Source organism: Hirundo rustica, chromosome 15 (assembly GCF_015227805.2).
Source record: "Hirundo rustica isolate bHirRus1 chromosome 15, bHirRus1.pri.v3, whole genome shotgun sequence".
Taxonomy (NCBI): domain Eukaryota; kingdom Metazoa; phylum Chordata; class Aves; order Passeriformes; family Hirundinidae; genus Hirundo; species Hirundo rustica.
The window spans coordinates 10,824,052-10,851,189 of record NC_053464.1 but is presented as its reverse complement, the minus strand read 5'-3'; the positions used below and the strand labels follow the sequence as shown (position 1 = coordinate 10,851,189).

Sequence of the window (27,138 nt, the reverse complement as noted above, 5' to 3'; positions counted from 1 at the left end):
TTGAATATATCCAAGGCTGGATACTCCACAACCTCTTCACTCTATTTAATGTTTTCTAGGGATTTTTACTTCACTCACATTGTGCCTTATAAGAATTTTAGCTGCCTCGCCTCACTTACAGTGAGTTAAATAGTTAATAGTTTTTAGTCAATTAAAATGCTGCTCAGTACAGGAACAGCTGTACTTCAGCTTTTCATTAAAAGAAAGCTGAACTTCAAAGACAGTACAAAGGCCCTAAAATGAGCATCCTATTCTACAGGAATGCAAAATAGCTTTTGGATCCATAAGAAACTCCTCAACTATTCTGTATCACTAGTATTATTGTCCCTTTTTGGAGAATTTTCAAAGCAGCCCAGTATTTTGTGGAGAAGTGGCCAAAAGTTTGACTTTGCTTTTAAGCTAGGAATAAAACTTGTCTTGCGTATGTAATGTTTCTTCGGAAAAGCAAGTAGACATTGCTGTAAACAGATCATGGGTTGGCTAACAATTATGTCACAGGCCTGAAAAGGTAAACCTAGGTCAGATGGACAAACAAACATGAGCACTTCCTACAGCATAAGGAGTATGAACAACCCCCACTGAGTCTGTTTTTAGACTTGACACAAAGCCAAGGCACTTGGGAATTAGAAGCCAAAGAGCACTTTCTGTCTATAATACAGATAATTTTTAAAATCCACATCAGAATCCTGATTTCCATGATTTGTGTGTGCAAAAAAACCCCAGCACCCTCCCCCATAATGATGCAGATGAGCATCTAGGAGCTCCCTGATTTTATTACACAGCTGACACCAAAAGATGACACCAAAACTTGCACACTACAAAGCTATTAAAGAAAACCCCAAATAAACCAAGCTTTAACCTAAAGTCACAGAATTTAATTTCAAAGCAATATGCAAACAAACATTGCTTGCTTTCCAAGGCGCAATGGTATAAACATAAAAACTGCAAATGACATATATTTAGTACAAAAATATAAATACTGTTAATCTAAATGACAAAACAGCACATTTTTCCCCATGTATAAACTGTAGTTAAAAAAATCAGCTTTACCCTCAATCATGAAACGCAATACAATAAAAATAAAAAGTATTCTTTTAGTGCCGCCTACTATGTCCCTATTATATCAGCATAAATATGAGTATTCAAAACATACACTTTGCTGCAATATGAAAGAGAATTTTGACTGCTTTTTTTTCCTAATAAAACTGGTCATCACAGACCTGACTCTGTGAAGTGTGATTTTATCCAGTCTGAAATGCTTTATGAAAGACTGAATCCTTGCTGTGTTACATTAGTAATTCTGACATTAAATTATTAATTGTTAAACAATCTAAAAATTAAATCCCTGAAAAAACATCCCTTCTTTAAACCTTGTCTCTGAAAAACCAATGCAAAGTGAATTAAAACATTGTTTTATTGCTAGGGAATACAAAGAACTGTTTAAACTGCAAAGAACATAGAATTGTTCCAATTTCACTTTCAAGTGAGCCAACAGTGAATTTACAAAGAAAAAATAATCTATTTCCAGCTTAGCCTTTCTTAAGCAAACAAAAATACAAAGATAATCCAGGTGACACAGATTTCACATCAGTTTCCTAACAGAAACTCAGCAGTGATTCATAAAGCTGATTCCTTGGCTGACTGAATGTGATGTAGCAGCTGATTACAATAGACCGGTGTTTGATGCTTATGTACGGCCCCTTCAATTTCTCTCACCAGCAGATCTGGATTTAAAATGCTTCCTTCCTTTAAAACTTCTGTAAGATAAAAATATGTTTTATAAATCAGTAGCTGCTTTGTGTTTCTCCATCCAAGTTCCCCCAAAGTAGCTGAAAGCAAACCTGGAAATTGTTCTACAAGTGATGCAGTGACAACACAATTCCTCCCTCCCCCATTTGCTGAGGTCTATATTTTGACATTTATGTTCTTCAACATAGGCTGCTACACTAATAAATCCCAGAGAGCCCCTCCAGCAGGCTGGGATATGGTCACACCCTGCAGAGGTCGGGCCCTGTGCTCCATATCCTGTTTACCATCTATAAAGTCTCTGGTACCTCCACTGCCCTGCTACCTCCCCTGGGGAACACCAGGCTAAGCATTCACTCTGCACACAGGTAAAAGTCAGAGCTCATCCACTGAAACCCAAAGGAAAGCTCCAACCTGGCAGAGTTACCCTCCACCTGTATGTGCTGCTTTCATGAAACCTCAAAATTATAACTAAAAAACATGGTTAAAAATATACATGACTGCAATTCTTACCTAGGACTGCTTTTTGGAGATTTTCATCCGGGTCATCGAGATGTACCAACAGTTCTTGGTACAGGAACTCAACATGCCCTTCCATTGAGGATTTCACATCACTGTCCTTCAAGCACTTAAACCAATTAGCCAAGGTGTGAGCAGCTGCCAGTCGGACATCACACGAGGCATCATCCAGACGCTTTAAAACCTCTGAAAAGGAGCAAATAACCAAAATGCTCTGTGAACAGAGGAGCTGGCTTTTGCATTTGAAAAAAACAAATGTATTCTATCAACATTCAAATTGTTGTTGCATTTCTGATGCATTTTTGTCTTTTGAGCATAATAAATACATGTAGCACACTGTTCCTAAAAGCTCCTCATTGTTATTGAAGGATGTTGTCCAAACATTAATAAAAGACATATACAGAAGTATTTAGATTAACTGAACATTATCTAGTACTCCTTCTAACAAGGAACTATGGATGTCTACTTATGCATTACAGAACTACAGAGTTTAAGTATTTCTATACTTTGCAAAGCACAGCATTTCTATTAACTAGATATTAAATTATTAAATATTATGCATTATTTACATCATTAAACATTACTGCTTCAGTGAATTACTGCACTGCAGACTACGTGAATATACAAGATGCAAAGACATATATACTTTGAGAATTATCTGATCATGTAATTCTCTAAAATAAAAATGTCTGTAGTTGGATTTCTAGTGTGCCATGTAAGAAAAAGTATCAGTTGTTAAGATGCTGAGTTAGAGAAAGCCAAATTTATTTGTATGTATAAGAACATAAATCCTGGCACAAAGCATAGTCTGTAATTCTGATTCACAGTTTAGCACTTCATCCAAACAGGCATTACAGCTCCTAGCTCTAATTGGCAATACAAAGATCTAGATTAGAGTTTTCTTTGGGTGTTTTTTGGGTTTTTTGGTTTGTTTTTTTTTAAGATAAAAACCCAACCCACTACCTATTCAGGTCTATTTATGGTACATTGAAATGGTTTGCTTTTGGCTCTCAAACACAGCACAGAGAACAATGTGACTTCCATTTATACACTGCAGTACTGTTCTGCTCTCACTATACTTAGCACATTATTTCACATAGTCCAAACTCTGAAGCAATGCAGATGAGCTGCTGGCAAGCCCCGCACAAACCAAAGTATTGAGTGAAGTTCCACCTAGTGGTCTGATGGATAATGACGTTGGGAATACTGCTCGGTTTTGCCAAAGCCTTAAAAGCTGAGCAAGGCACTTTGGGTAAAAAAACAATTGTAATTCTTCAACATTGCGATGTTGATTTAAACACAACAAGCCAACAATGCCCTCACCCCAAGTCTTGCAAACCTTTACACATACCTGTGTAAGTGTTCTTAAATTTATCTGCATCAAACTGCCTCCCACAGACTTTTAGAAAAACATCAACAATACGACAAGCCATCAGTCGAGTAATTTTAGAGTCTTCATCCATGGAAGCAATAACTTGGGGCATCAGCTCATCTTTCACTTTTAAGATCTACAGTTAATAGGAAAAGCATAGAAAAGATATTCTTAGTGTTACACCACTTACCAATAGCTGTGCCAGATACTCGTTTGTTTAGTTAAAACAATTAGCTATAAATGTTACCCCAAAATTCCCTGAAGTTACAGAGCTCTAATTTTGCCTCCACATTAACTTGGAAAATGAAAATCCACCAGTCAATCATCCCGCTCATGAACACTCAGTATACAAAGCAGATGAGTTTTATGGAGCTCATATGTATGTTCAAGCTTGCAAAAGCTTTTAAACCTTCTCGCCGTTAAAAGAAAAACCCCAAATTGCCGAGCCGCGGAGCTCGGCGGAGCGGAGGGTTCCGCACACCTACCGGCAGGTGGCGCCCACACCCCAACGGGACGCGCGGGACTGGATGTGTTGGGAGGGTCGGAATTTGACTTTATTCCGTTTATTTCACAGCACCCACTAACGCGAAAGAGCCACTAAGGCAACGATGCAGAAAAAAATGTTCAGCTAGAACAGTAGTCTCTGCTATCAGTGTTTCTGTATATGTGAACTCAACCAGTTATGTGTGCTTAAGCACTTTGTTCAATTAAGGTCTGTTATAAAAACACTAAAGACTGTGAACATTCAATAACATTTAAATTAAATTTATTTTTAAAAACCCCTTGTATTTAACATATTTCCAGTGCATAATTTCCAAAGGCTACTTCTGTTAGCAGAGAAGCTTCAAAAAGCCCCTCAGATTCAATTAATCCTTAATCAGGGGTGGGTAACATCTCTTTGAGTGTACTCCTTGCTAGCACTCCAGTCTCTACAGATATCCTTCATGTTCCTTTTCAAGTTCTCCTGTCCTTTCTAAGAATCTTTAGATGTCATTTGTTTTCCCTAAATGGACCTGTGGGCTCCAAGGCAACCAGACAACTTGTCTTTTTCACGTGACAGCACAGCACGTCCTGGCTGGCTCCAGTGCTGCTGCACAGGCTCTGCCTGCGGGTCCAGTAATGTCAGGCACTCAAATTGTTGTGTTCATATTGGTCAGTACCTTGTGCTACAGAACTAATGATCTGCTAGAAAAAAATATCTACAAAATTTGATGCTACTTGGTTTTACACCTCAGCATTTTGCTGGCCTCAGGTCTCTTATCAGGACCTAATCATCCCTCCACCAGTGATTGTTTCAGTCACTAACATTCAATTACAATTAATGAATTTTATTATGAAACTTGTATATCCTTCTATCCTTCCTTGTATATCCTTGGATATTATTTACCCTAAGGATTTATTCTCCTTTTTTCCCCCTTGCCTTTTCCTGCCTAAGATTTCAAAGGATGAGAAAGAGAATTTACCTCTTTTGGTGATAGCATTTCACAGTGGATGAGAGCCCAAAGGCACAATACAGCTGTAGCACGGATGGCAGCTGCTGTTCTTCCAGCATGCCACTGCAGATTAGGAGCCAGCATGTCTTTTATCACAGTCTCAAGGTAGCTAGGGAACAGCCTGAAGCCAAAAATAAGAAAGCAAAATAAAGGTTCATGAGAAAGTGATAAAGAGACTGACAGGATGTAAAAGAGAATTTTCTGTCATAGAAACATAGGCAGAAAAGGGAAATAAAAAAGGCTCTGTAAAAAAATAAACATCTTATACGGCAATGTGATCGTAATGTATGTGATAAGCTTTTCACAATTTAATTTTCCTAGATAATATTTAAACAAATACCTAACATTCATAGAAAGGAGAGGCTAGACTTTCTCCCACTTGAGGCAATGACCATGACTCAGTGTTATTTCTGTAAACTACTTACCTTGTCTGTGTATCACCTCTGTGTGTGCAGTGGAGATAACACCCTGTGCAATGCTGTGAGGATTCATTAATATCTGTGAGGCCCTTTGAGACTGGCCAGTGGAAAGTATTTATAATGTGAAAAGTATGAATGCTATTGATGACACCTGAACTCCTGATACAGCAGGGAGAATGACAGAATTTCAGCTCTCCCTTGGCTCAGAAACTTGTCTCCCCCAAAGATGAGAGGGCTGTAAGATTTTCTGATGGAGCTAGTCCCAATAGTAGGGGTTTTTATTACAAACACATAAATCTGTGATGTTTTTGCTGATGCTTTTTCCTCCTCCTCCATTGAACGGGTTGTTATAATGCTAAAATTTACTGTGAGAGTCAGCAATTACAATAGGCAGGATTCCCTCACACTCATTTAGTTACAGCTCAAACAATCTCAAATTAAGAGGAAAAAGATACAGATCTGACAAGTTAATTAATACTTTGCTGCATCAAAGAGACATCAGTGCCTGGTAAGAGGCTCAGGTTATCCACTGTGCCTGTGCCTTACAGAGCAGCTGGCAGTGCAAACAGACTGAACCCAGCCTGACTCTGCCCCACTGTGTTCAGAGCTCTATTCAAACTGCAGCCCCTGAGTGCCAAACGTCCCCACCCTGCTGCTTGGTACAAAGGGAACAAGCTCTTGTTGACTTTTCTAAGAGTCCTACACTGCCAGAGTGAATGAGTGGTCCCTTTAGTGATGTGCCAAGGCACAGGAGGAACATAACAGGTCCATGTTAACAACTAACAATTACCAGTGAGTACTTTAAAAAGAATCCACGCTGCAGGTAGTCCCTGTTATCCAGGTATTACCTGACTAAAGAACGAGCAGCTGCACTGCCAGGCCTCAGTTATGTGCTGACACACACCTGCATGATGGAAACAGATACACCTGGCTGCTGCTTCCCCTTGGCAAGGGAGCCCTTGGACTCCGGAGAAGTCAGAGATCCTTCCACTGCTGCTTCTTGTCAGCAGATGGCACTTAAGCAATAACAAGAAATCTGACATCCCATTTCAATCTGTAAAACCCTTCAGGTGTGGTATTTTAAACACGTTTTTGAGCATTAATAATTGCTTGTTAAAAAAGTTGCCAGAAAAAAAAAAAAAAAACAAAACAAAAAACCCCAAAAAACCGCTAATGATCACCGTCATTCCAAATCTCCTTTCAGCTCCAAAGCTAAAAGCAGCTCTGTGCTGTCTGATAAGTAGCTGCTTCTGTTTTTAATAAAAACTTCCATTAAACTGCAGCAAGAAAACAATCTGTCAAAACACAAAGGTAAATTCCATCAGCATTATGTTAAGCATGGTGCTGTGCTATTTGTGAGAATGTTTGTTCAAGTGCCTTGAAACAGAATCAGTAAAGCAATATCTGGCAATTATCTGACTCAATCATGTCAGACTCAAATACAATTAGGTGAACACACAACTGTGTTTAGCATAATAACCAAAAACCTTCCTATCTAAACTCTGAGGACCATTTGAAGGAGATAAACAAATTACAGACAGCCGTGAATGTCAGAGTGCAACTGGAACTTACTACTACTTCCCAACACTATCTCTCATTACCATTAGCATTTTAGTTTTGCTGTTGCTGATGCAATTAAATTCTCCTCTTTCCATTTTCAGATCTTATTGTTGTAAATCTATGTAACTTAATTCTAGAAGTCAGTCATTTCCAGGAAAGGACATACCCTGTCTGTGCTGTTTGTATTTACAGAGTTGATTCTTCATTCTCAACTGGATACAAGAGAACTAAAATATTTCCTTTGATTTTTTTTTTTTCCTTTGCTAGGCTGGTTTGGGGCTTTTTAAGGGTTAAAAATGAAAAAAAAAAAAAAAAAAAGCATCAGAATACATTCATATCCTAAATGCAGCAGGTAAAAAGCAGAGCAGACGTAGTTTATGTATTCAGGATAACTCTGCACAATGTTTGTACACTTAGGTTAAATTGATAATGGTAAAAGAGGCCCCCTTTGGCATTGTTACAGATGAAGAGTTTTATAAGCACCTCAGCTATACTTAGATTGTACTTGCAATGCATAAATATTGCCAAGCAACAGGAGACTTACATCTCCAGTCACAATAATGCCTTATCAAACATTTAGTTGAATGCTTTTCAAACATCATGAAATAACTTGGGCATTTTTAAATACCAGTTTAGAGGCGTTTATCTATTTCCTTACAATGACTACAGGTAAAGTTTAAGGATTTAGGAGCTGGCTGTGAGGAAACAAAAAAAAAAAAAACCAAACAAACCTCCCTACCCCCACCCTCCCAATTCTTTTCCAAGAATCTCCCTTTTAGCTTTTAAACAAGTATTCTTTTCAACCACAGCTCCTCATTTTTTTGAAAACAATCCAGATCTGCATAACATTCCTTTCCTTCCCAGTAATGGCACAGGTAGAAAGACTAAAGTGGAGGAAGCGAAGACTTCCATTTATTTATATATATATATTAATTATTGCACTCTATTTTCCTAATCATTGTTAAAAAATACAGCAAGCAAAATAGGCTGTAGAAGATGGTGGGAAAGTCTTCTTCCAGCCATGTTCACATGGAGATGGTTACAGGGGTTAAATAACTCCCATGGTCATTACTTCTTAATGCCACTGAGTTTTCAAATAGCTGTGTGAAATCAGACCTCCACTTACCCCTGAGAATTGATGGTTTCACTTGCTTTCTGCAACAACTGGGATAAAACAGTAAAAAGCTTTAACCGCATCTGGGGATCTTTGTTTGGCTGGAGACCCGTCTTCAGAACGAGAATAAAGTCATCCAGAGCTTCACCTATGACAGGACCTAGCAAACAATCACAGAGGGCATTTTTCAGAATACTAGGAAGTCCTCTAAGGATGTTTCGTAAGTAGGTGCATTAAAATTTCTAATATAAGTGGTGTTAAAACAGTCCTTAGCTTCCCACTTTTGCCTGGCAGCTGTTGAGGCACCCATGTGACAGTGTATTAGGTGGTGCACAAATCCCCAGGCTAACTCCCCACGGGCTCAGGTACCCCCAGTTTTGGCCAGAGCAGCCTGAAGATCAGTCCCCCATGTCTCATTTAGTCAGCTTGGCATAGCTGGACCACATTTGCCCAGAGAAGCTGTGGCTGCCCCATCCCTGGAATTGTCCAAAGCCTGGCTGGATGGGGCTTGGAGCAACCTGGGATAGTGGAAAGTGTTCCTGCCCATGGCAGAGAATGAAACTTAATGGTTTTTAAGGCTCCTTCCAACCCAATTCTATCCTTTCATGACTCAGGAAGGGATGTATCCATGACACCCCAGAGCTGTTGGGACTGTCAGTACCAGAGGGCATTTTGGCTTTTTTTGGAGGATTAATGCTGTTCCCTCGTAACCCTGCAAGTCTGAGGCTATGCACAAAGCTTTGGTTTTCTTGAACTTAATGAAAAACTACACTGGATCTGGCATGACCCTGACACCTCTGGACACAGCAGCATTAAATACACTTTCTTCTTCTTTCAAGTTTTTCCACATGCAGCATTTGAGATGTTCGTGACTCCCGGAGGCACAGGAAAGGGTCTGTTTGATGGGATCAGCTTCAAAACTTGGATAATACAATCACTGCAGCAGCATTCCTTCTCCCTGTTTAAATAATGCTTATTTTCATCTTAGGAGGCAATCTAAAATATGATGTATTTTAGAAGCTATTTGAAATAATGTCTTCTAAATTAACTCTTTAGTTTGTTAATATTTTCACATCCTATGATAAATTTAAGCAACAAACAAACAAAACTCTAAGCTGTTATCCCAACATTTTAAGAAGTTATTTTCCCACAACTGAAGGAAATTTGTGCCTTCTTGATAATGACTAACATCTGCCTGCTTTTAAAGAGGAAGAGTATATAAAGACTGTATACACACTTTATTCTGCAAATGTAGAATGCTCTTTCTGCTTTATTTTTGCAATAAACTATCTTCCTTTAGGAACTTCTTCAGCTTTGCATCCTTAAGATGCACATTCCATTCAACTCCACTGACTCAGAAAATCCTTCCAGAGGAGACACAACACGGCTATTTGATGACAAGAATGTTCCTCACAAACGGGATGGACAGATTGAAGTATTCACGATTCCAAAACAAGCTCAATAGCATTTAATAATATCTGGAAATTTAATGTTTAAAATAATAATGAAAAAAACCCAAATCTTCTAGACTGTCTAGACTGAGGCAATAGAGGGTGTTGAACTGCAGTTTGCTAAATGTCTGTGCCAACAAATAGGTCTTTATTTTCACAGCATTTATTCAAGATACATTGCTTCATGTGCGTTCTGAGACATTCACAAGATACTACTACTATATCAAACTGATAACAGCAAATTCAACAGATGGAAAATAAACAAAATAAACTACATTGCTAATTTCAGCTTAAGCATACGCTCCTGAAAAACAGTAAAAACTGAGAAATATGAATTGAGTAAAGCTGATTAAATTGATTAAAAACAACATTATGTGTGGGAATGAAAAGAAAGAAAAAAAAATAGCTCTAGGAGCTGCTGTGTCAGACAGAAAACACAGACAATAGCATATTACTAGTGTTGGGTGCAAGCCAAAATGTTTGCCCAGACATTTGATGATTTATTTAGCATTAAGGAAAACAGAGACAACTGTCTAGAAGTCCCTCAGTCATGGAAATGGGAGCACAAATATACAGAAAAGTTGGCTTCTCAGATCTTGCACTGAAGTAACTTTTTGTTCTTTTCACAGATGAAAACGAAAAAAATACTTTCACTGGTTGCTGCACAAACCAACAAGTGGTTGCTTCACATAGGTTTGATGAGGGGTTTTTTGAAATTCAAAGATTAAATGCAGAAGATACATTCCTTTAAAATATACCTGTCCACATCTAACTATGTGCAGCAGCCAGTGATACTTCATGAAGCGACTGTCTCCATCCCCCTTACAACCAACAGAAAGGAAAAAAACCCCAAATAAACAGGACTTTTCATTTTAATAATCTTAAAATGTGTGTCTAGGTGAAAAGCACTGCCTGTCACCATGTTCCTTGCTGCAGCAGCCAGCTGGGGAGCTGTGGCAGAGGAGTGCTCACTGTGCTGAAGATGTGTGAGATGCACACCAGAGCGTGTCACCGCTGCACGGCCACGTGCTGGACAGCAACAGCGAGGAGGTGTTTGTTAGAGAGAGGCGGTGTCCTCTGAAAGTGAATAGATGGAATAAAAGATGGATATTTGGACACAAGCTACATCAGTGTGTTTCCCCTTAATCCTCACCTATTTCATTCAGCTGAAAGTGCACTTTTCCTTAAGTGCTTTTAGCATTCTCCCTGCAGCCACAGAATCTTTGGGAATTTGAGCTGCTTCATTTCTTTTGCTTTCCATCATGTTCTTGTGAAGGTCCTGAATATGACACTGTTCCTTACAAAACACAAGCTGTCTGCAGGCTGTGGAGATTGTGAGTGGAGTTTTTTGGAACTAAAGAAGTCGTACCTGAATGGGTTGCAATGACCTCAAACTGCAACACTTCTGGGGAATAGCAGGTCCACCCTTCACATGACACTGAAACCCACTCCAGCAGCTGAATTATGTGCTGCTTGTAGAGACAACGAAAACTTTCCAGTTGCTGCACTTCAGCCAATGAAGACATTGTTTTCTCCACCTGTTAGAAAGGAGACAGGATACTTAACTGAAACCATTAAAAAAATCCCCAAACTCTTTTAAAGCTCATTCTGTAAGAACAGAAGGGACATGAGAAGGTTTTCAGAGTTTCTATTAAACAATCAAGGCCGATATTTAATGTCTGTCTATACTACATCCATTAACTTTTATTTGAAGTGAAACATTTGTCCTGATTTCAAGATGAAATCATCAGAAACACAACAGCCTAACAGCAAAATGAGAGTCTCTAATCCATGTGCAGACCTATCCAAAAACCAACCACAAAATAAAAAAGGCTCTTAGTGGTTTTAAAGATGTAGTGATTTTTCCCCTTAATTTAAGAATGCTTTAAAGCATAAACATAGGGGGAAATTCTCACTATCCCAAACCACAGGAGCTTCCAGAAACTATTGCTGTTGCAGGTAAGAGAAGACATGGCATTTCCTCTCTTCCCTTTCTCCTCCCAGTTCTAATTATGAAAGATGTTCTCTCTGTAGTAGCTGGGCAGGCTCATTTTGAAATTTTCAGCTTCTCTTCCTTAGAAGTACCAAAACTCACTATTACATCAGAAATATCTTTTTCCCATTTAGAGTTAAGACTATTCTATGAGACATGCAAATAAAACATGTACAAATGAAACATGTAAAAGAACTACTAAATGAATTCCAGACATGAGCATGCTTGGCAAGGCTGCCTATAGATTTTCCTAATCACTTGCAGCAGATGTGTTTCAAAGCAAACAAAAATTTGCTTTTACAGTTCCTGAAGGCTCCTACCAGAAGTATAAAACTTCTCCAAGGAAGAGATTAAAAGCGTGCTGGAAGGAGGATCTGTAGTCTTGGTGCTTTCAGTAGGCTGTGAATCAAGAATGGGGAGCAAGGCAGCGTTAGGAACCTCACCAAGGGATAACATGTGCTGCCAGCAGGGCCAGTTCCAGCGGGGAGAGATGGAGTGCAGTGCTGGGAGTGACATCATTTGATTCCAAGTGTTTCGGTAGAACTACAAATTGTACTCATATTTTTAATATTTTTAAGCTGAATTCAACCACACAAGTTAGCTCAAACATGTCTAGGACCTATAGACTCTTCCAGACTAATCACTTGCCAGACAAAGATGTTTTTATGGAAGTACCAGATGTGGAGAAAATAAATGAGAATTCTAAGAAAAAAATAAATAAATCAGGATTTGCTAAGGACAAAGGTTACTCTTAAAGCAGGTTTGCCTGCCTCAAGCACAATAGATTTCTCCCTTATGGAAGCATTCTGCCAGACAGCCAAAACAACTCAGATAAATGAATATTTTACATATAAGCTACTTGTAAATTAATTGGAACATTTTACAAAATGTGTCAAGACAGAAACTATTCCTCATTATTAATCCCACCATAACACATAACAGACAAGATTTTTGTTTTCCATTTAACAAGAGATACAAAATTGTTCACATAGGATTTAAAGTAAATTCCGTGGTTTCAGGAATGCAATTAAAAACAATAAAAGAGAATAAATTAAATATGCCAGCAGACTGGCGCACATTTTCTCATTAAGCAGTGTCTCACAGTTTAATAAAAATAAATAGCTAGGGTGATTTTCTTTCCTCTGTTTGAAAGCTAACAAGTTTAACGACACAGTATTTTCCTGATGATATTGAGTGTGCTGAAAGTAGAGCCAGGATAACACAGAGCACTAATAATGAAACAAAACCTTATCTTTAGGTCACCAGTTAAATCCCTGACAAGCTGAAATCATGCCTAACAGACTCTCCCAACTGACAGAGCTTCAGTCTCTCTGGGGCTGTGGCCCACCCTCCTCCTCGTGCCGCTGCTGTGCTCACCTGGTGGTCTTGGTCCATTCTCTCAGCCCCCTCAACCACAACCATGATGGACACAAAGCCAAAAATCAGGCCAGACCTGAGTGCTCACCACCAGGTCACAGCAGTTGTGGTCTCCACTGTCTCAGTGGTCTTCTGTCCCCTTACAATAAAGCCTGAATTAAAGTTCTATAATGCAAATTTTTGAATAATTTATGTTTATACTCAAAATCTTTTGAGTCTGAATACAGACTTCTTTTCTGAACAAAAAATTCTTAACTTGTACAGCAGCTGTGATACTTTTGTTCTACATGTTCCTAAACTATTTTATCAGGGACTTCTTGCTTTCTCCAAGCTGTACAGCTCACTTTGAAGTTCTGGAATAATCAGTAACTGGAAAAAAAAAAAAATTCAAGCCATATTTGTCTTTGTGACAATTTTGAAATAGTGCAATTATGTAATCTCACTGCCAGATTTTGTATGTGTCTAGCTGAAAGGAAGGCTAATGAGAAAAAGGATTCTCATCCAAACTACTGTCAACTTAAAAAATCATCTGCAACTGCAGGAACATCTTAAACCTTTAATAATCTCAAGAGATTAAGTTTTCTGTTTATGAAAAACAGGATTTATCTCCATGAAAGTGCTTTCTTCACAGGAGTATGAAGTTGTAAGGGTTTAAATGGACATTGCCGACTTTATAGACCACTGCAGGGATAAACAGGCAAGATACCACAAAACATTCCAGATCCATCTGTCTAAGGCTTACCTGGACTGATTTCTTTTTGCCTAAAAAAACCCCCCAAGCAAACAAACAAAATCTCCAACCCCCCTAAATCCCACTCTCCATAAGACAGATCATCATCCCACCCCTCTTTGACCTGCAAAATCTTTTAAATCCCCGTTTCAAGCTTTGTTCCACTTTCTTTCTTTCTGAAGAGCTTTCTTAGAGAACATCTCCTCGGAGGCAGCCTGTCAGCTCTGGGGCCATAAATACTGATGCTACCCAGGCCTGTGGAATACCATGCCTGGGAGCAAGAGGAAAGGAAGTAGAATAGCCACTGCACTTAAGGTGTGTGTTTGAAAAAAGACAACTGGGATAGGTCATAATTGTACTGCATGAGGATGGCTCGCTGATTTATATGATATTTAGCTCGGGGAAGAAAGAGGAAGAGAAAAATAAGGGGGTGAGGTAATGCTGAGCCAAAAAAGCTCATCTATTATCTGGTCATGTACAGCTGTCCTCGATTTTAAAGCATTCCTGTGACAATTAAATTTTTGTTTCTTGTGGGGAGGTAAAAAGGTCAACTACTGTAAAATCAGTCTGATATTTGGCTAAAGATGAAAAAATCACTATGAAACCATCACATTTTTAAAGCTAGTAGTACTTTTGACCTCTAAGTGAATTGTTCTTTAACAGTCAGAAAATAAATTTCAGCTTTTTCCTGTGTATAACCAAACATTCACAGTGACTTATATCCACTAAAAAGTAAACATCAACCGTTCAATCAGTACCACCAGCATGCCCAACACAGAATCCAGTACAAAGAAAAAATCTTGGACATTTCTTGTTCCAAAACTTTACCTAACTGTGGACAGGTGGTTAATACCCACCCAAATAAAGTGCTCTACTAGGCCCATGGCTGCTCCTACCCAGCTCCAAGATTCCCATGCTCCAGTAAAGCACCTCAAGCCATCTATTCTGAAACCTAACCTAAACACACTTACAGAAAAAGAAAATTATTGTTGTAACTGCAGCTGCTGACCCATACTAGATGCTTTTGAGTACAAAATAAAACTGTATTCCAGGGCCTTTTCTGGAACCAGAATGTATTTTAACTCTATGAGCTTTTAATCAAAGTTATGAAGAAACATAATTCTCCAGGCTCTGCTGTCCCAAATTGTAAACCCAACTCCAGACTTAATTCTGATGCTAACCACATACAGTCTGTACTGTCAGAGATGCACAATCTCAGGCTAGTCATAAATACTCCCCACATATAATTAAGGCTTTGTTTCCACAGAGTGTCTTATCAATAGGAAAAGACAAGAACACAACAAAATATTAATCCAGCTCATAGTTTACCTTTTCTTTAAGGTCCTGAGAAGATGGTATTGCCATTACAGTCACCAAAACTTTCATTAGCTGCAAGCTAATTTCTCTGCAGTCTTCCTGGCACACTTCAATCAATGCTTGTACACAATAAAGCAGCTGCTCCATATAAAAGACCTAATTATTAATAAAAACACATATTTACTATGTTTTCTTAGCAAATATAACATTTTCTTTAAAGGAGAGATATGGGAAATGACAGTAATAAAATCTGAGCACTGTATAATCCCTTACATTGGTAACATATTGGTAATTTCATGTTAGTTCTTCTAATTACCTATATTCTACTTTTTATAGAATACCATATAATTTTCCTCCCACACTGTTTGTGTTTACCTTGTCCTGTTAACAAATTAAATGACCCTGCTCTTAATCACACAATGGTTCCGCTGGTGAATGGTGAATAAAAACATCAAAGCATTTTGGAGTGCTTGCTGATAGTACTTTCTCTTTCTCAAGTGCAATTTGTTAATTAATAACATATTTGTTACAACTCTTTGAAATATTATTCCATGTTTGACTGTTTTGGATGAACAATAACAGCTAAATACATAAACCAAAAAACCCCTGAGCCTTTGCTTTTATCTCAGTCAATTTATCTCATTTGATGCCATATAATTCATGTTATCTTGATCCAACTGATACCAGTTCAAGTCAATACTGTTGTCAGCTAGCTTGCCATGACTTCTATGATAAAGTGCATCAGATATCCGTGAAGCTGTCAGGGAACAGAAGGGACCATTGTTACAAATTTACTCCCCAAAAATAAATCACGTCTAGGAATAGGTTAGCCATAAGTGTTATTAATCTCATGGACATGGTCAATCCTTAGCTAAACAGTGTCTGTGCAGCATTCACTGACTAAAATAGAGAGAGGTTGTTTTTCAAAACTAAAGGCTGGAACAATTCTGCCAAACTTTCAGCTGCAGATGGAACTGACTCCTGGAGCTAATGCCAAATGGAAGTGGTAAGCTTAAACCTCATAGCAATTTTGCAGCTATACCTAAGGGAATTGTTATTTGAACAATCAGGTTATGGTGCTTCCACTTATATGAGCTCCGAATCATCACAGGCTTCATGGAGATTAAGGTTAATTCCTGCATCACTGGTACATATTGCATTAGAGAAGAAACCTAATGAGGGAAGAACTTGAAATGTATTTCTGACATTGGCTCAAAAAGACAATTAGGCCAGATTCAGTCTGCACACATGAATAATTGTTTTAAGGGAAGCCTACATCTCACATGAAGTCAGAGTTCCTCAAGGCACAGCACTGGCCCTTTTTTGGTCATCTTAACAGCTGAGGTTTAACAAACTTCTGGTGGAATGAAAGCCAGGATTTCATTTGTGGGGGAAACTACAGGGATTCCTCTTGTGCATCTCTAACAGATCTATTCCTACATTTGAACATGGGAAGGAAAAAAAACCTGCAACCTGCAGGTTAAAAAATATTCATTCCGTGTTTAAGAGAATCTCTCATCTCCTTATATAGCAATTGATCGATATTCTTCAAATGCTAAAACAAAAATGGTCTTTGGGCTCAGCTATTACCTAAGGATACACTTGGAAGTACATTTCTAATTGATAAAGGTCTTCCTTCTAGACTTCCACTTAAAGAGGAGTAACCAAGCCCAAAAGTTTACAAAACATGCTCCTAAATATACACATAAAGTACTGGTACCTGCCTTTTAAAATGGAAAATAAGAATGCAAAACAAAAATCAGGTAACATTAAGAGGGCATCTTGAGAAACCTGACATGCCAATTACAATAAACTATAAAAAAAAAAATTCAAAAAAAAAATCCTGATGAGGATTGAAATGCATGATCTTGTGTGGATTGTGAACACAAGGAATTTCAAAACATGGGTTAAACTCTGCCTCAGGACCAGCCAGGGTAGTCCTTTGTTAGCTCAGTACTTACTAAACAGCTGCTTCTCTCCCTGCCTTGCCTCTTCATTTTCTTACCACTACATGAAGTATTTTACAGCAGTTCTCAAACCTGAACCTACATCTGCTGAGAGGATGGACTGTTGGCAAGTTTTTGAAAGCAGCAGATTTCCCCAGGAGACCACAACATGGCCCAGGAAGAATGGGGAAGCTCCTGTTTTGTCTCAGACATGTCCACAACTATATCCTGAGACAGGTGTGCAAGGGAGGGATAGGAATGGGAGCATTTAGGGAGAATAAGTGAAAAAGCAGTTTGGTCAAAGCCTGTATCCTGCTGTGTTTTGCAGCTTTCCTCACCTCTTCAGATCGCTGACAGACTCCAGCCTGTGACAGTGTGTTGCCAAGCTGGCTCACATGAGGCTGTAAGATTTCTTTTGGGCTACCTCGAATCACTGCAGCCAGAACCATCACACAGGATGCTTTGGGTGTCTGCTCAAAGGCTGGGGTGATCAATTTCAAAGACACCTTAGGGCTGACAAACATTCCAATCAACTCTGCTGCTTCCACACTCTGAAAAAAGAACAGGAATAACTTGAGGATTTTCCTGAAAACACAAAGACCATTCAACATATCATGGCTTTTTTCTTTTTATGATTCCAGCTGTTATTTTAAATGCTTCAGCAGTTGCCTTCTAGGCCTTTTCCACTCGCTCAGTAATGACTATATGCATAAGGAAATTTTCTTGACATGTTCAGTAAGCACATAATAAGGCATTGCAAGCAGCCTCCCCCACATTAGACAACCTTCCAGGAGAAAGCAGTGCACAGAAAGAAAGTGTACAACTTCACTGTAATAAAGTTTCCAATTTAGAGTAACCAGGTGTTGCACATTTAGTGGTTTAGCACTTTGTCCCTCAAATGCTGTTCTGAGGCTTGCCCTTAATGCATCACCTCCTGTTTATTAAAAGCTGTAACTATAAAAACCTGAAGGAGGAATTTTTTTGTTATTGTACTATACCTTGAAGCTGACATTCCAGATCCGGTTAAGCGTGGAAGCAGTGCCATGGGGAACTGCCCACTGCTTTCCATCTTACTTCTTTAACTGAAAGGCTTAAATTGCTGTGGATTCCTCATGACAGTGACACACTTTGATCCCATTCCTGCCTTGCAGACGTATCAGGATGTTGTATTCCACATGAAACACCACCACACCAGAGCTTACTGCCTGACTGATGCCCAATGTTTACAATCATGTGCATGAATAAAGAAACAATCAACTACTGCAGCACTACCTGTGCAACAGGAACACTTCTTCCAGTCCCATGGATTTAATGGATGCCTCATTTCACAAAGATGAAAGCTTATCTCCCTTTCACTATCATTTATAGTGCAGTGATTTAGCTATGACTGGTTTTTGCACCTAATTAATACTTGAATCATGCTAGTTTCTTTAGTCTCGATGGAAGCACATAGTCATGAGTTCTACAGTTAAAATCTGCACTATGTAGAACTGTTTCTTTTCACAAAGATACAACTCAAAGGAGTTGTAATATCCTCTGTGTAGATGTGAACTCCATTCTCCTCCATATTTGCCAAAGAGAAAGAAAATGTCTTAGCGCTCTGAGAACTGGACAATACAATTAAAGACTTCAAAAATATCATTTTATACATTTGCATGGATCAATTTACTCAGTTTAATAGGGGGAAAAATTGAAAGGGTCTCATTTGGTATTACGAGACTGGAGAAAGACATGGACATTTTCCAAGTTGGTGCCTGCTCTGAAACGGATTCCTACAGTGACAGACTAGAGGAGGTTATCACAGTACCCTGGGAAGCTGCATCACTAAGAGATAAAAGGCATTCAAAACCAAAAGTTGCTGAATCTTATGTTTGGCACAAGAAAAAGTCTGATTGAATACTGAAATCATCTCCTAACCAGGAATAAATCTTTTGGATGTACCCGTGAGAAGATTAGCGGTGGAATTCCAAGAAAGAGATAAGTATGGTCAATAAAAGGCAAGGGACAGATACGTGCTGCTTGAATACACACTTTTGAATTTAGATTTATAGCAATAAGCACTTGATAGGAAATTTGACAAGACACCATGGCTACATGGCCTTATTGTCCTAACTATTTATGATTTCTTATAGCCCAGCTGAGAGAAGGAACCTAAAGAAGAGCCTGATTTAGGGTTGGACTATCTGCATCCAGCAAGTAAAACACATTCTTCCAATTTCCCAAAACAATAACATTTGTAACTTTAGAGTAAGTTACACAGATATGTTTTTGTTATACATATGTTCTCTTCCTTGTGTATAAACAGGAACAGAAGATTTTATCTTAAAATTGTAAAGGCATTTGTACCACCTTTCTTTTGCTAAATTTATCTCACGTCTTCAACTGCATCTGTTTTACTGGTTTGTTGATCAAAGTGTTGAAAGAATCAACCGTAAGTAAAAATCAAACTAGTTATTCCTCACAACCCACTTCACCCCACATTTTCCAAGCATTAAGTAAAGGATTCATACACTGAATATGGGCATCACATGGAATAAACATCCCTCAGTATATGGTTGGATTATGGAGCAGGGAAAGTAAGTGAAATTAACTTGAAAGGCCATGACCTGCACATTTTTTTTTACATTAAATCTGTTGCCCCAAGGCTTTTACACTTTAATCCACTACTTATAATTTTCAGAGAGATTATTATTGATGCTTCATGGGGTTGGCATATCAACTAAACAGTATTTAAATAACTCTACTATTGGTCCTCATACTAATAATAGAGGAATACATTTATTTTAACAGATCAGTGAAGTATAATGTGCATATGTTTTAACATCCATATAAACCTGAGCCTGATCCATCAGTCATGGACAATTTCCAGTGACCGAAGGTAAAGTCAGTCTTCAGAAGACACACTGAAAACTATAGTCTTTATTCAGTGTACAACAGCTACATTAACAGATAAAACTTACATTTTTAACCACTTCACTTTCTTCATCTGAGCACGCTTGGTACAGAGTTCTCAGCAGCAGCTCCATGTGTTGGGTGATGTGATCCTCTGCATGCAGCAATAATGTGTACAGGAGCTGGGATGCTTTGATTCTTGTGCTTTCAACCCAGTCTGTTATGTCATGACAGAGGCCTGGGAGAATTTTGGAGAGGTTTCTCGACACAAGTTCCCGACAACCCAGTCCTGGACGAGTCTCTAGAAGAAACAAAAACAACACAAAAAGATATAGCAAAGGAGAAGCCAATGCATAACAATCCTCAGAAAAGTTTAAAAGCTGTAAGGTAAGAGCTCTGGGTGGCTGCATCATCACAGAACAAAATATTCCAAATGTTGCTGAGGAATTTACCTGTGCAAGTTGCATTTCTTTAATATATATTACAGGATTAAAACTCCACACAGCTCTTTCAATATTTATGTATTTATTACTTTTAAAATGCTTACAGAGGAAGAAGAGGAAGACAATTGAAAGGAATGTGTGTCTTTACCCACTTTGGAAAACATAACTTAAATCCCTTTTAATTTTGATAGCAACAGAAATCCCATGAAAAATAAACTGAAACACACACAGATAAACAGAAGAAAGACTTTCACATGCAAATGCTGATTCAAATATAATTTGGACGAGGAAAGAAAGTTGAAGGCACAAACAGTCCAGAAGACACGAGCTGCAGTAAAACAATGTCAATTGTGCCCTCTAAAGGAAAAGGTTAAAAGTGTATCTGGCAAATTGAAGGCAGAAAGGGCACGGAACTATGGCTTGTACAGATGCTGTGTAATAGATCAGGCCAACAAACTGATAGTGTCCTAAAAACCACAGCTATTGTACAATCTCCTTCCTAAGGCTTTTCCAGGAAAAGCAGCTCACTGAAACATCTCTTCAGCGTTTCAAAAACTGAATAATACATTTAAAATTATGACTTTTAAAATTATGAGTTGGGGGATATATTTTTCTTAAGACTGAATTTAATTTGTAATGACTTTGTGGAAAGTGAGTTTTTGTGGTTATCTTTTGATTTCAAACAGAACCCAAAAGTTACATATATTCCCTGCCTCAACAAAGGATGCAGATTTTTGGAGAACTAATAAACTTACCTTTCCCAACAAATGCCTACTGTACTGTCTTGGCAATCATCAGATTTACTTGCTAGTTAACTTATAAATCACTGAGATTCAGAAGAGCAACTTGACCAATATCACAGGCATCTAACAAATGTCCTGTTCTGTACTTCACAAACCTGTGAGAGCCCTTTCCAAAAAACAGCAATAAACCTTTTCAGTGATTTTTTTTTTCCTACAGCCTATTTTATTTTCTTAACACTGTATGTTTATACAAACAAAATCTGAAAAGTTGCTCTTTGAGAAGCATGATTTCGTAACTGCCACTCACAATGTTCGCATGCTGATTTAAAAAAGAGACATCATTCATTATGAGGTGTCAAAATACACTGAATATGTGAGTGCATTTTTTATTGCTGATACCGAGTTCTCCTGTAAATGCTCAGAAAGAAAATGACTGTGTCAGGATACTTTCCTGCACTGGCCTGTGTAACTACAAATGCTAAAAGGAAAACTGACTATAGTAAATGGTCTGATAATACAAAAGGCTTAGAAATACCTATGAAATACCTAACTAGGGAAAAAAATAAAATTCAAGCACCAGGACGTGAATTGCTGCTTCTTTTGTCAACGGAGGAAACATTTTGGATTATGAAAGCTGACAATGAGTAGCAAAAGGTCAAATAAAGAAATCAACTTGAGACAGCATATACAGACTGCCATCCTATTTGACTCGAGGCAGAATTTTGTTTGAAGGATTTGGACCATTCTTTATCAGCAGTTCCTTCATTTCAGATGTTCAAATGCAGGCATTTATCCCTGTAGCTACTCCTGTCAAATATTTGCCTGCTATAAACTGTCTGCACCTGTATCCTGAGGCAGTGAGTGCTGGGGCTCAGTGCAAGCTGTGCACTGGATGACACCAGGTCTGCCTCTGGTCCCCTCTGACCTGCAGGATCTGTCACTGGGAGATCAAAGCAGGGGCTCCTGTGGCAGCTCCATTAGTCTGACAGCTGGACAAAGCTACTTAAGCAAAATGTCCTACAGACTCATAGCTGGAAAAAAATATTCCAGTACACTAAAGTCACAAGAAATGGCAACAAAGCACTAAAATACATCATTATCACACTAAAAAAAACAAACAACCCCCCTTCCAAAAAACCAAACCAACCAAATGCTGGTGGAGAGCCAACAGAAAGGACACATATAATAACCATCATCCATACACAGTCTGTGGTAGGACACCATAAAAGGTATATTAGTGTCTCTGATAAAGTTTTGTATCTGTAGGATTAAGCAGCCAAACATCCTTTCCTCTGATTTTTCTTCTATTTGTCACATCAAGCCTGACTATTAATGACATACAACTTGGAAATAAACAGCAAGAAATGATATCTAAAAGTCATCATTAACTTGGGACTCAAATCCAAAATTATCAGGCCATTTCTTTAAAATACTCTTTAGTTACATGTGGACATATATATAAATACACACATATATGTCACATTCAAGCCTTAACTACATTATTCCACCAAGAAAAATGCATGAAAATTCAATTTAATGTGGGGCTGGAATGTTGCCCAAATTCACGAAGCATATTTATTGTGCTAAGAAGATTATTTGGGAGATCACATGTCATTTAATTATGAAGTACTTGGTAGATGTCGCTTTCTAAAAAGCCCCACCAAAACAGCTTACACACACAAACCCCAACACACACCTAGACAAAACTGACCAAGGTAACTCCATCAGCTGTACAAATGTTAATCACTGTTCCAAGGACAATGAAATTAAACCTTTTATGACCTTCACTATATCACGGTCATTGCAAAAAAAATTTCTGGAGCTCAGACACTCAACTTCATCAGTTGATGTCTGTTAAAAGATTCTCTGACTGCCAGGAGAAGAAATATGTTTCTGCCATGACTAGTGGAAGTAAAAGCGTTCCTTAGCACTTCCAAACCCCTGAGGTAAAATTATATATAAAATAAGGAGGAAAGAAAAAAGGTTGGGAAGGATGACAGATCAACTTGCCTGCCTTCAAAGCTAAACAGTTCTGTCAAACCAGTCACCATTATGAAGTGTTTCCCCTTTCATTCAAGCATTACTGAGTAAAACAACTTTAAAGAAAAAAGAACTGTAATTTCAAAGAAGAAAGAGCTCCGGAACCCACTGTCATGGAAAGGATTTTGCTGCTGGGTATTCTCTGATGTGATTGTCATGTAGGCACAAGTCAAGCATGAACCTGTTCTTTCGCACCAAAAGAGGTTTTGTTCAGTTAAATATGAGTATAGAAATCAATAAATGAGTTAAACTCTCTCTTCCAACTCCCATATGCATATTTTTAAACATTAACTTTGTGAACCCAAGACAGGAAACAAGCTTCAAGCTACTGCAAACACAATGTTTGAAAGCCACCTATAAATCATACGGTACTAAAAAGTAAACTACCCATTCTACATGTCTTGGGAGTTTTGTGTATAATAAAGGAAATTACTCAGTTCCCACATTCTTCATGTACACTGGCAGATTTTAGGTAGCATCCCAGTGTCTCACAGAGAAGTCTGAAATAATTTCATTGCAAATTTTTCTTCCACACCAATGACGTGGATTATTAATGCTGTGACCTGCACTCATTACTCAAGGACTTAGCTCATGGGTTCTTTCCTCCTGCTTTCCTGTCCAGTCATTTCTGTGCCCACTGTGCACCTGGCTGCTGCTTGATGTAGAACTTACTGCTGTTTCTGTACCACTGCTTTACCTTTTTTCAGCACAGGCAGCCTCATTTACTTTCTCCAAAATGAACTTTTGGATTAACAAAAAAAAAAAAAAAAGTTACTGAACAATCACTTTTAAAAATTTAAATTTAATAGAAATAATTTAAATAATTTTATATATATTTTATATGTGCTACCTCTCTACATTAATATTACATATTTTTATGAATATTACACATCCTGCTCTGCTGTCAGTATTGCACTGCCGCTCTTGGAGATTATTCACGAAGGAAAAACCACTTTCAGCACAACATTTACCTCCTTTGGGATAATGAGACGGTGAAACACTAAAATCCATCTTATCCTTCAAATCCTCTTCATTCTCTTTCTCCCACTGCAAGCCTATCTTTTCCCAGTAGGTCCAAGCCAGTTTCCTAGATGTAAAATAAGAGTTTTATACCACCATGCCTCCAGATAAAAACACTTTAAAATGAGACTTCTGGAAAAGCTGACTACTTGAATTCAGCTTGAAGGATGGGAAGCATTCCTGCCATTTAACCCTTTCAACATTGAGAGTTTATTCTTCATTTGTACTCAGTGGACAGAGGCCTCTTCTCCCAAGGGACAATTCTGTCTCTGTCCACCCCTGTCTTTGTCTCTCTCACACTTAATTGAATGTAGCATAAAAAGACAATATAACAAAAGTTACTGAAGATAATGCTAACATTTTCAGTGAGAGAAAAAACAAACAAACAAATTAACAAGAAGTGGGGGTTTTGTCCTCCAAGCAAGACATCTATGAACTTAGAAACATCTATTTAAGGAGGGAAAAAATGGACAAAATGTTCCACTTACGTATTTTCAGGAATTTCATCACTAAAGCTGCCAAGTAACAGAGGGATCAGCTTGTGAAAATATGAGTATCTGTCTCGTAAGTGCAACAACCACTCTCCAATGACAGTTGTTACAGCGTGCCGTACCTACAGGGAGACAAAAAACTATTTTAAAGGTGTCAGGAAAATAACAGAAAAATATTAAAAACAATATTTGCTTTCTGTATGTAAGACATGGTGAAGCACATCAATACTCTCAGAAGAAATTACAAGAACCCAGCATTTCCTCACTTGCAGGAAGCATCTTAAGGGACACACAAGGAATCACATTCTCATTTTTCACTCTTGCTTAGTCAATCTTAGACTGTTTGCTGCCCAAAAGAACAGCTCTGAGAGGAAGACAAGATACAGATGTAACTCAGAAAACTAAATTCTCTTGGCTAATTCCTTCCTGAGAATGCAAGAAATGTACATTTTTCTGGAATTTGTAGCATTCCAAGCACATTTCCAGAAGAAAATTTTCTCTGTTCACTGGAAAGGAAAGATAATTCTAAAATTAATGCTTCAGTTGCATCTCATAAAGGGACCCATACCATGTTTGTCAAGCATCCAAAAAGGCCAGAGGATCAAGGCCCAGAGAAATTGACAGAGAATTTAAGACGGAATTGAAGACATCCAATAGAACAAAAAGGTGCCTACAATCCTCAACACCCTGCTGAGCTAGACAGCAGTCACCAGCATTGGTTTGGGATAGATTACAACTGGTACAGGCTGGGTGAGACACTGTCCTGGTTTCAGCTGGAACTGAACTCAGCAGCTGGTGTGGTGCTATTTTTTTGGATTTAGTGTGAGAACAATGCTGATAACACACTGATGTCTTTTTGCTGCTAAGCAGAGTTTACCCTAAGTCAAGGACCTTTGGGTGTCTCAAGCTCTGCTAGTGAGGAGCTGCACAAACTGCTGAGGGAGCAATGCCAGGACAGGTGACACAAGCTGGGGTGAGCAAGGGACTGTGTGGTCCTTAATTTCCATCTGGGATTAAACCACGACAGACATACTTACAGATCTCAGCTGAATGCAAGACACCTGAAAATGGGGGAAGCAAGGAGAGAAACACCAAGAAACCCACCCTGTGGGAATGGGTTTTAAACAGATTTAAAATAAATGCCAAGAAAAGAAGGATGAAAAGCACACCTTGGGAATCTCATCAAATAATCTCTGGGCCAGATGAGACAGGACATCATCCACGGACTTTCCATTCCCAAACTGTATCACTGCTCCAGTAGCCTGAATCACATCAACACGGACTCTGTAGTGTTGGTGGGAAATTGTCTGCATTAGGGGTTTTATCAGAGACTCTGATTGCATATGGAAGTGCTCTGTTAGGGCAGAAAGACAGAAACATCAACCATGTGAGTTGCCATAGTGGGCAGGATCCCTGTCCATGGCAGAGGGTTGGAACTAGATGACCTTTAAGGTCCCTTCAAACCAAAACCACTCTCTGATGGATAGATCCATGACACCCCAGTTGTTTGGGCCAGCAGTACAAGATGATTTTGGATGGACTAATGCATTTTGGGGAGGCTTAATGCTGTTCTATAATTCTATTTCTTTCTCTATGCAGCTGACAGATCTGGACCAACATGATTTCTTTACCATTATGAACAGCAGCCTGACTAACGCTGCTGTGTTTATGTAGCAGGCAGCTTAAACTTTATACAGTATCAGAGCTCAACAATGCCCACACACTCTCCCCTAGCCCCTCCTCCTGCTACTACCCACGTGTAACAGCTCAGCCTACACTCCTGGCATGGTTCCTCTCCAACAGATCCTCCGAACCCCGCAAAGCGCACCTGTGCGGGTGTGCGCGACCTCGCATCTCTCTCCTGCCCGCATCCCCGTTCCCTCCTCGGGTCCCTTCCCCATCACATCATCCCCGCGCTGCCCGTCCCTCAGCCCCACCTGGCATGGCCCGGGCGCAGGCCGCGGCACACCTGCAGCTCTCCCGCCTGACCTCGGCATAGTGGTCGAGGAGGGTGGCCTGGAGGACGCGGGCGATGTCGCCGAGGTAGGGGGCCGCGGAGGCGCCGCAGCGCTGCAGAAGGAGGCTCAGCAGCTGCACCAGGCCGAGCCGCAGCTCCTCGCTGGGCTCCGCGCCCTGCGGCGGGCACAGCCGCTGCGCCAGGGCCGGCAGGAGCACGGGCAGCGCCTCGCAGGGCCGCTCGCCGTGGTCGAGCCCGTGGCGGAGCAGCTGCAGGGCGAGCTCCCGGCACCGCTCCGCCGCGTCCCCCGCCAGGCAGCGCGACAGCGGCCGCAGCAGCCGCGCCGCGAACACCTCCTGCAGCACCGCGTCCGGCAGCGGCCGGCCCTGCAGCTGGGCGCGGATGTCCTCCAGAGCCCGCAGCCGCGCCGCCCGGCCGCAGTCGGGCTGCTGGAGGAGGCTCAGGGGCCGCGCCAGCGCCTGCGACAGCTCGGCCGCCGCATCGGCCGCCGCCAT

General features: G+C 39.5%; 1 protein-coding gene across 1 annotated transcript; it reads right to left on the bottom strand.

The window, feature by feature from the left end:
* Window positions 1-847: 847 nt before the first annotated feature.
* Window positions 848-27,138, bottom strand: DNAAF5 (dynein axonemal assembly factor 5). Its single transcript, XM_040079579.2, has 13 exons — window positions 26,604-27,138; window positions 25,836-26,020; window positions 24,664-24,788; window positions 24,127-24,242; window positions 19,998-20,230; window positions 17,376-17,588; window positions 15,104-15,247; window positions 11,044-11,212; window positions 8,236-8,383; window positions 5,101-5,251; window positions 3,617-3,773; window positions 2,260-2,451; window positions 848-1,757 (listed from the first exon to the last, which is right to left on the bottom strand). The coding sequence occupies exons 1-13, from the start codon at window positions 27,136-27,138 to the stop codon at window positions 1,618-1,620; spliced, it is 2,508 nt and encodes an 835-aa protein (XP_039935513.1). The 3' UTR covers window positions 848-1,617.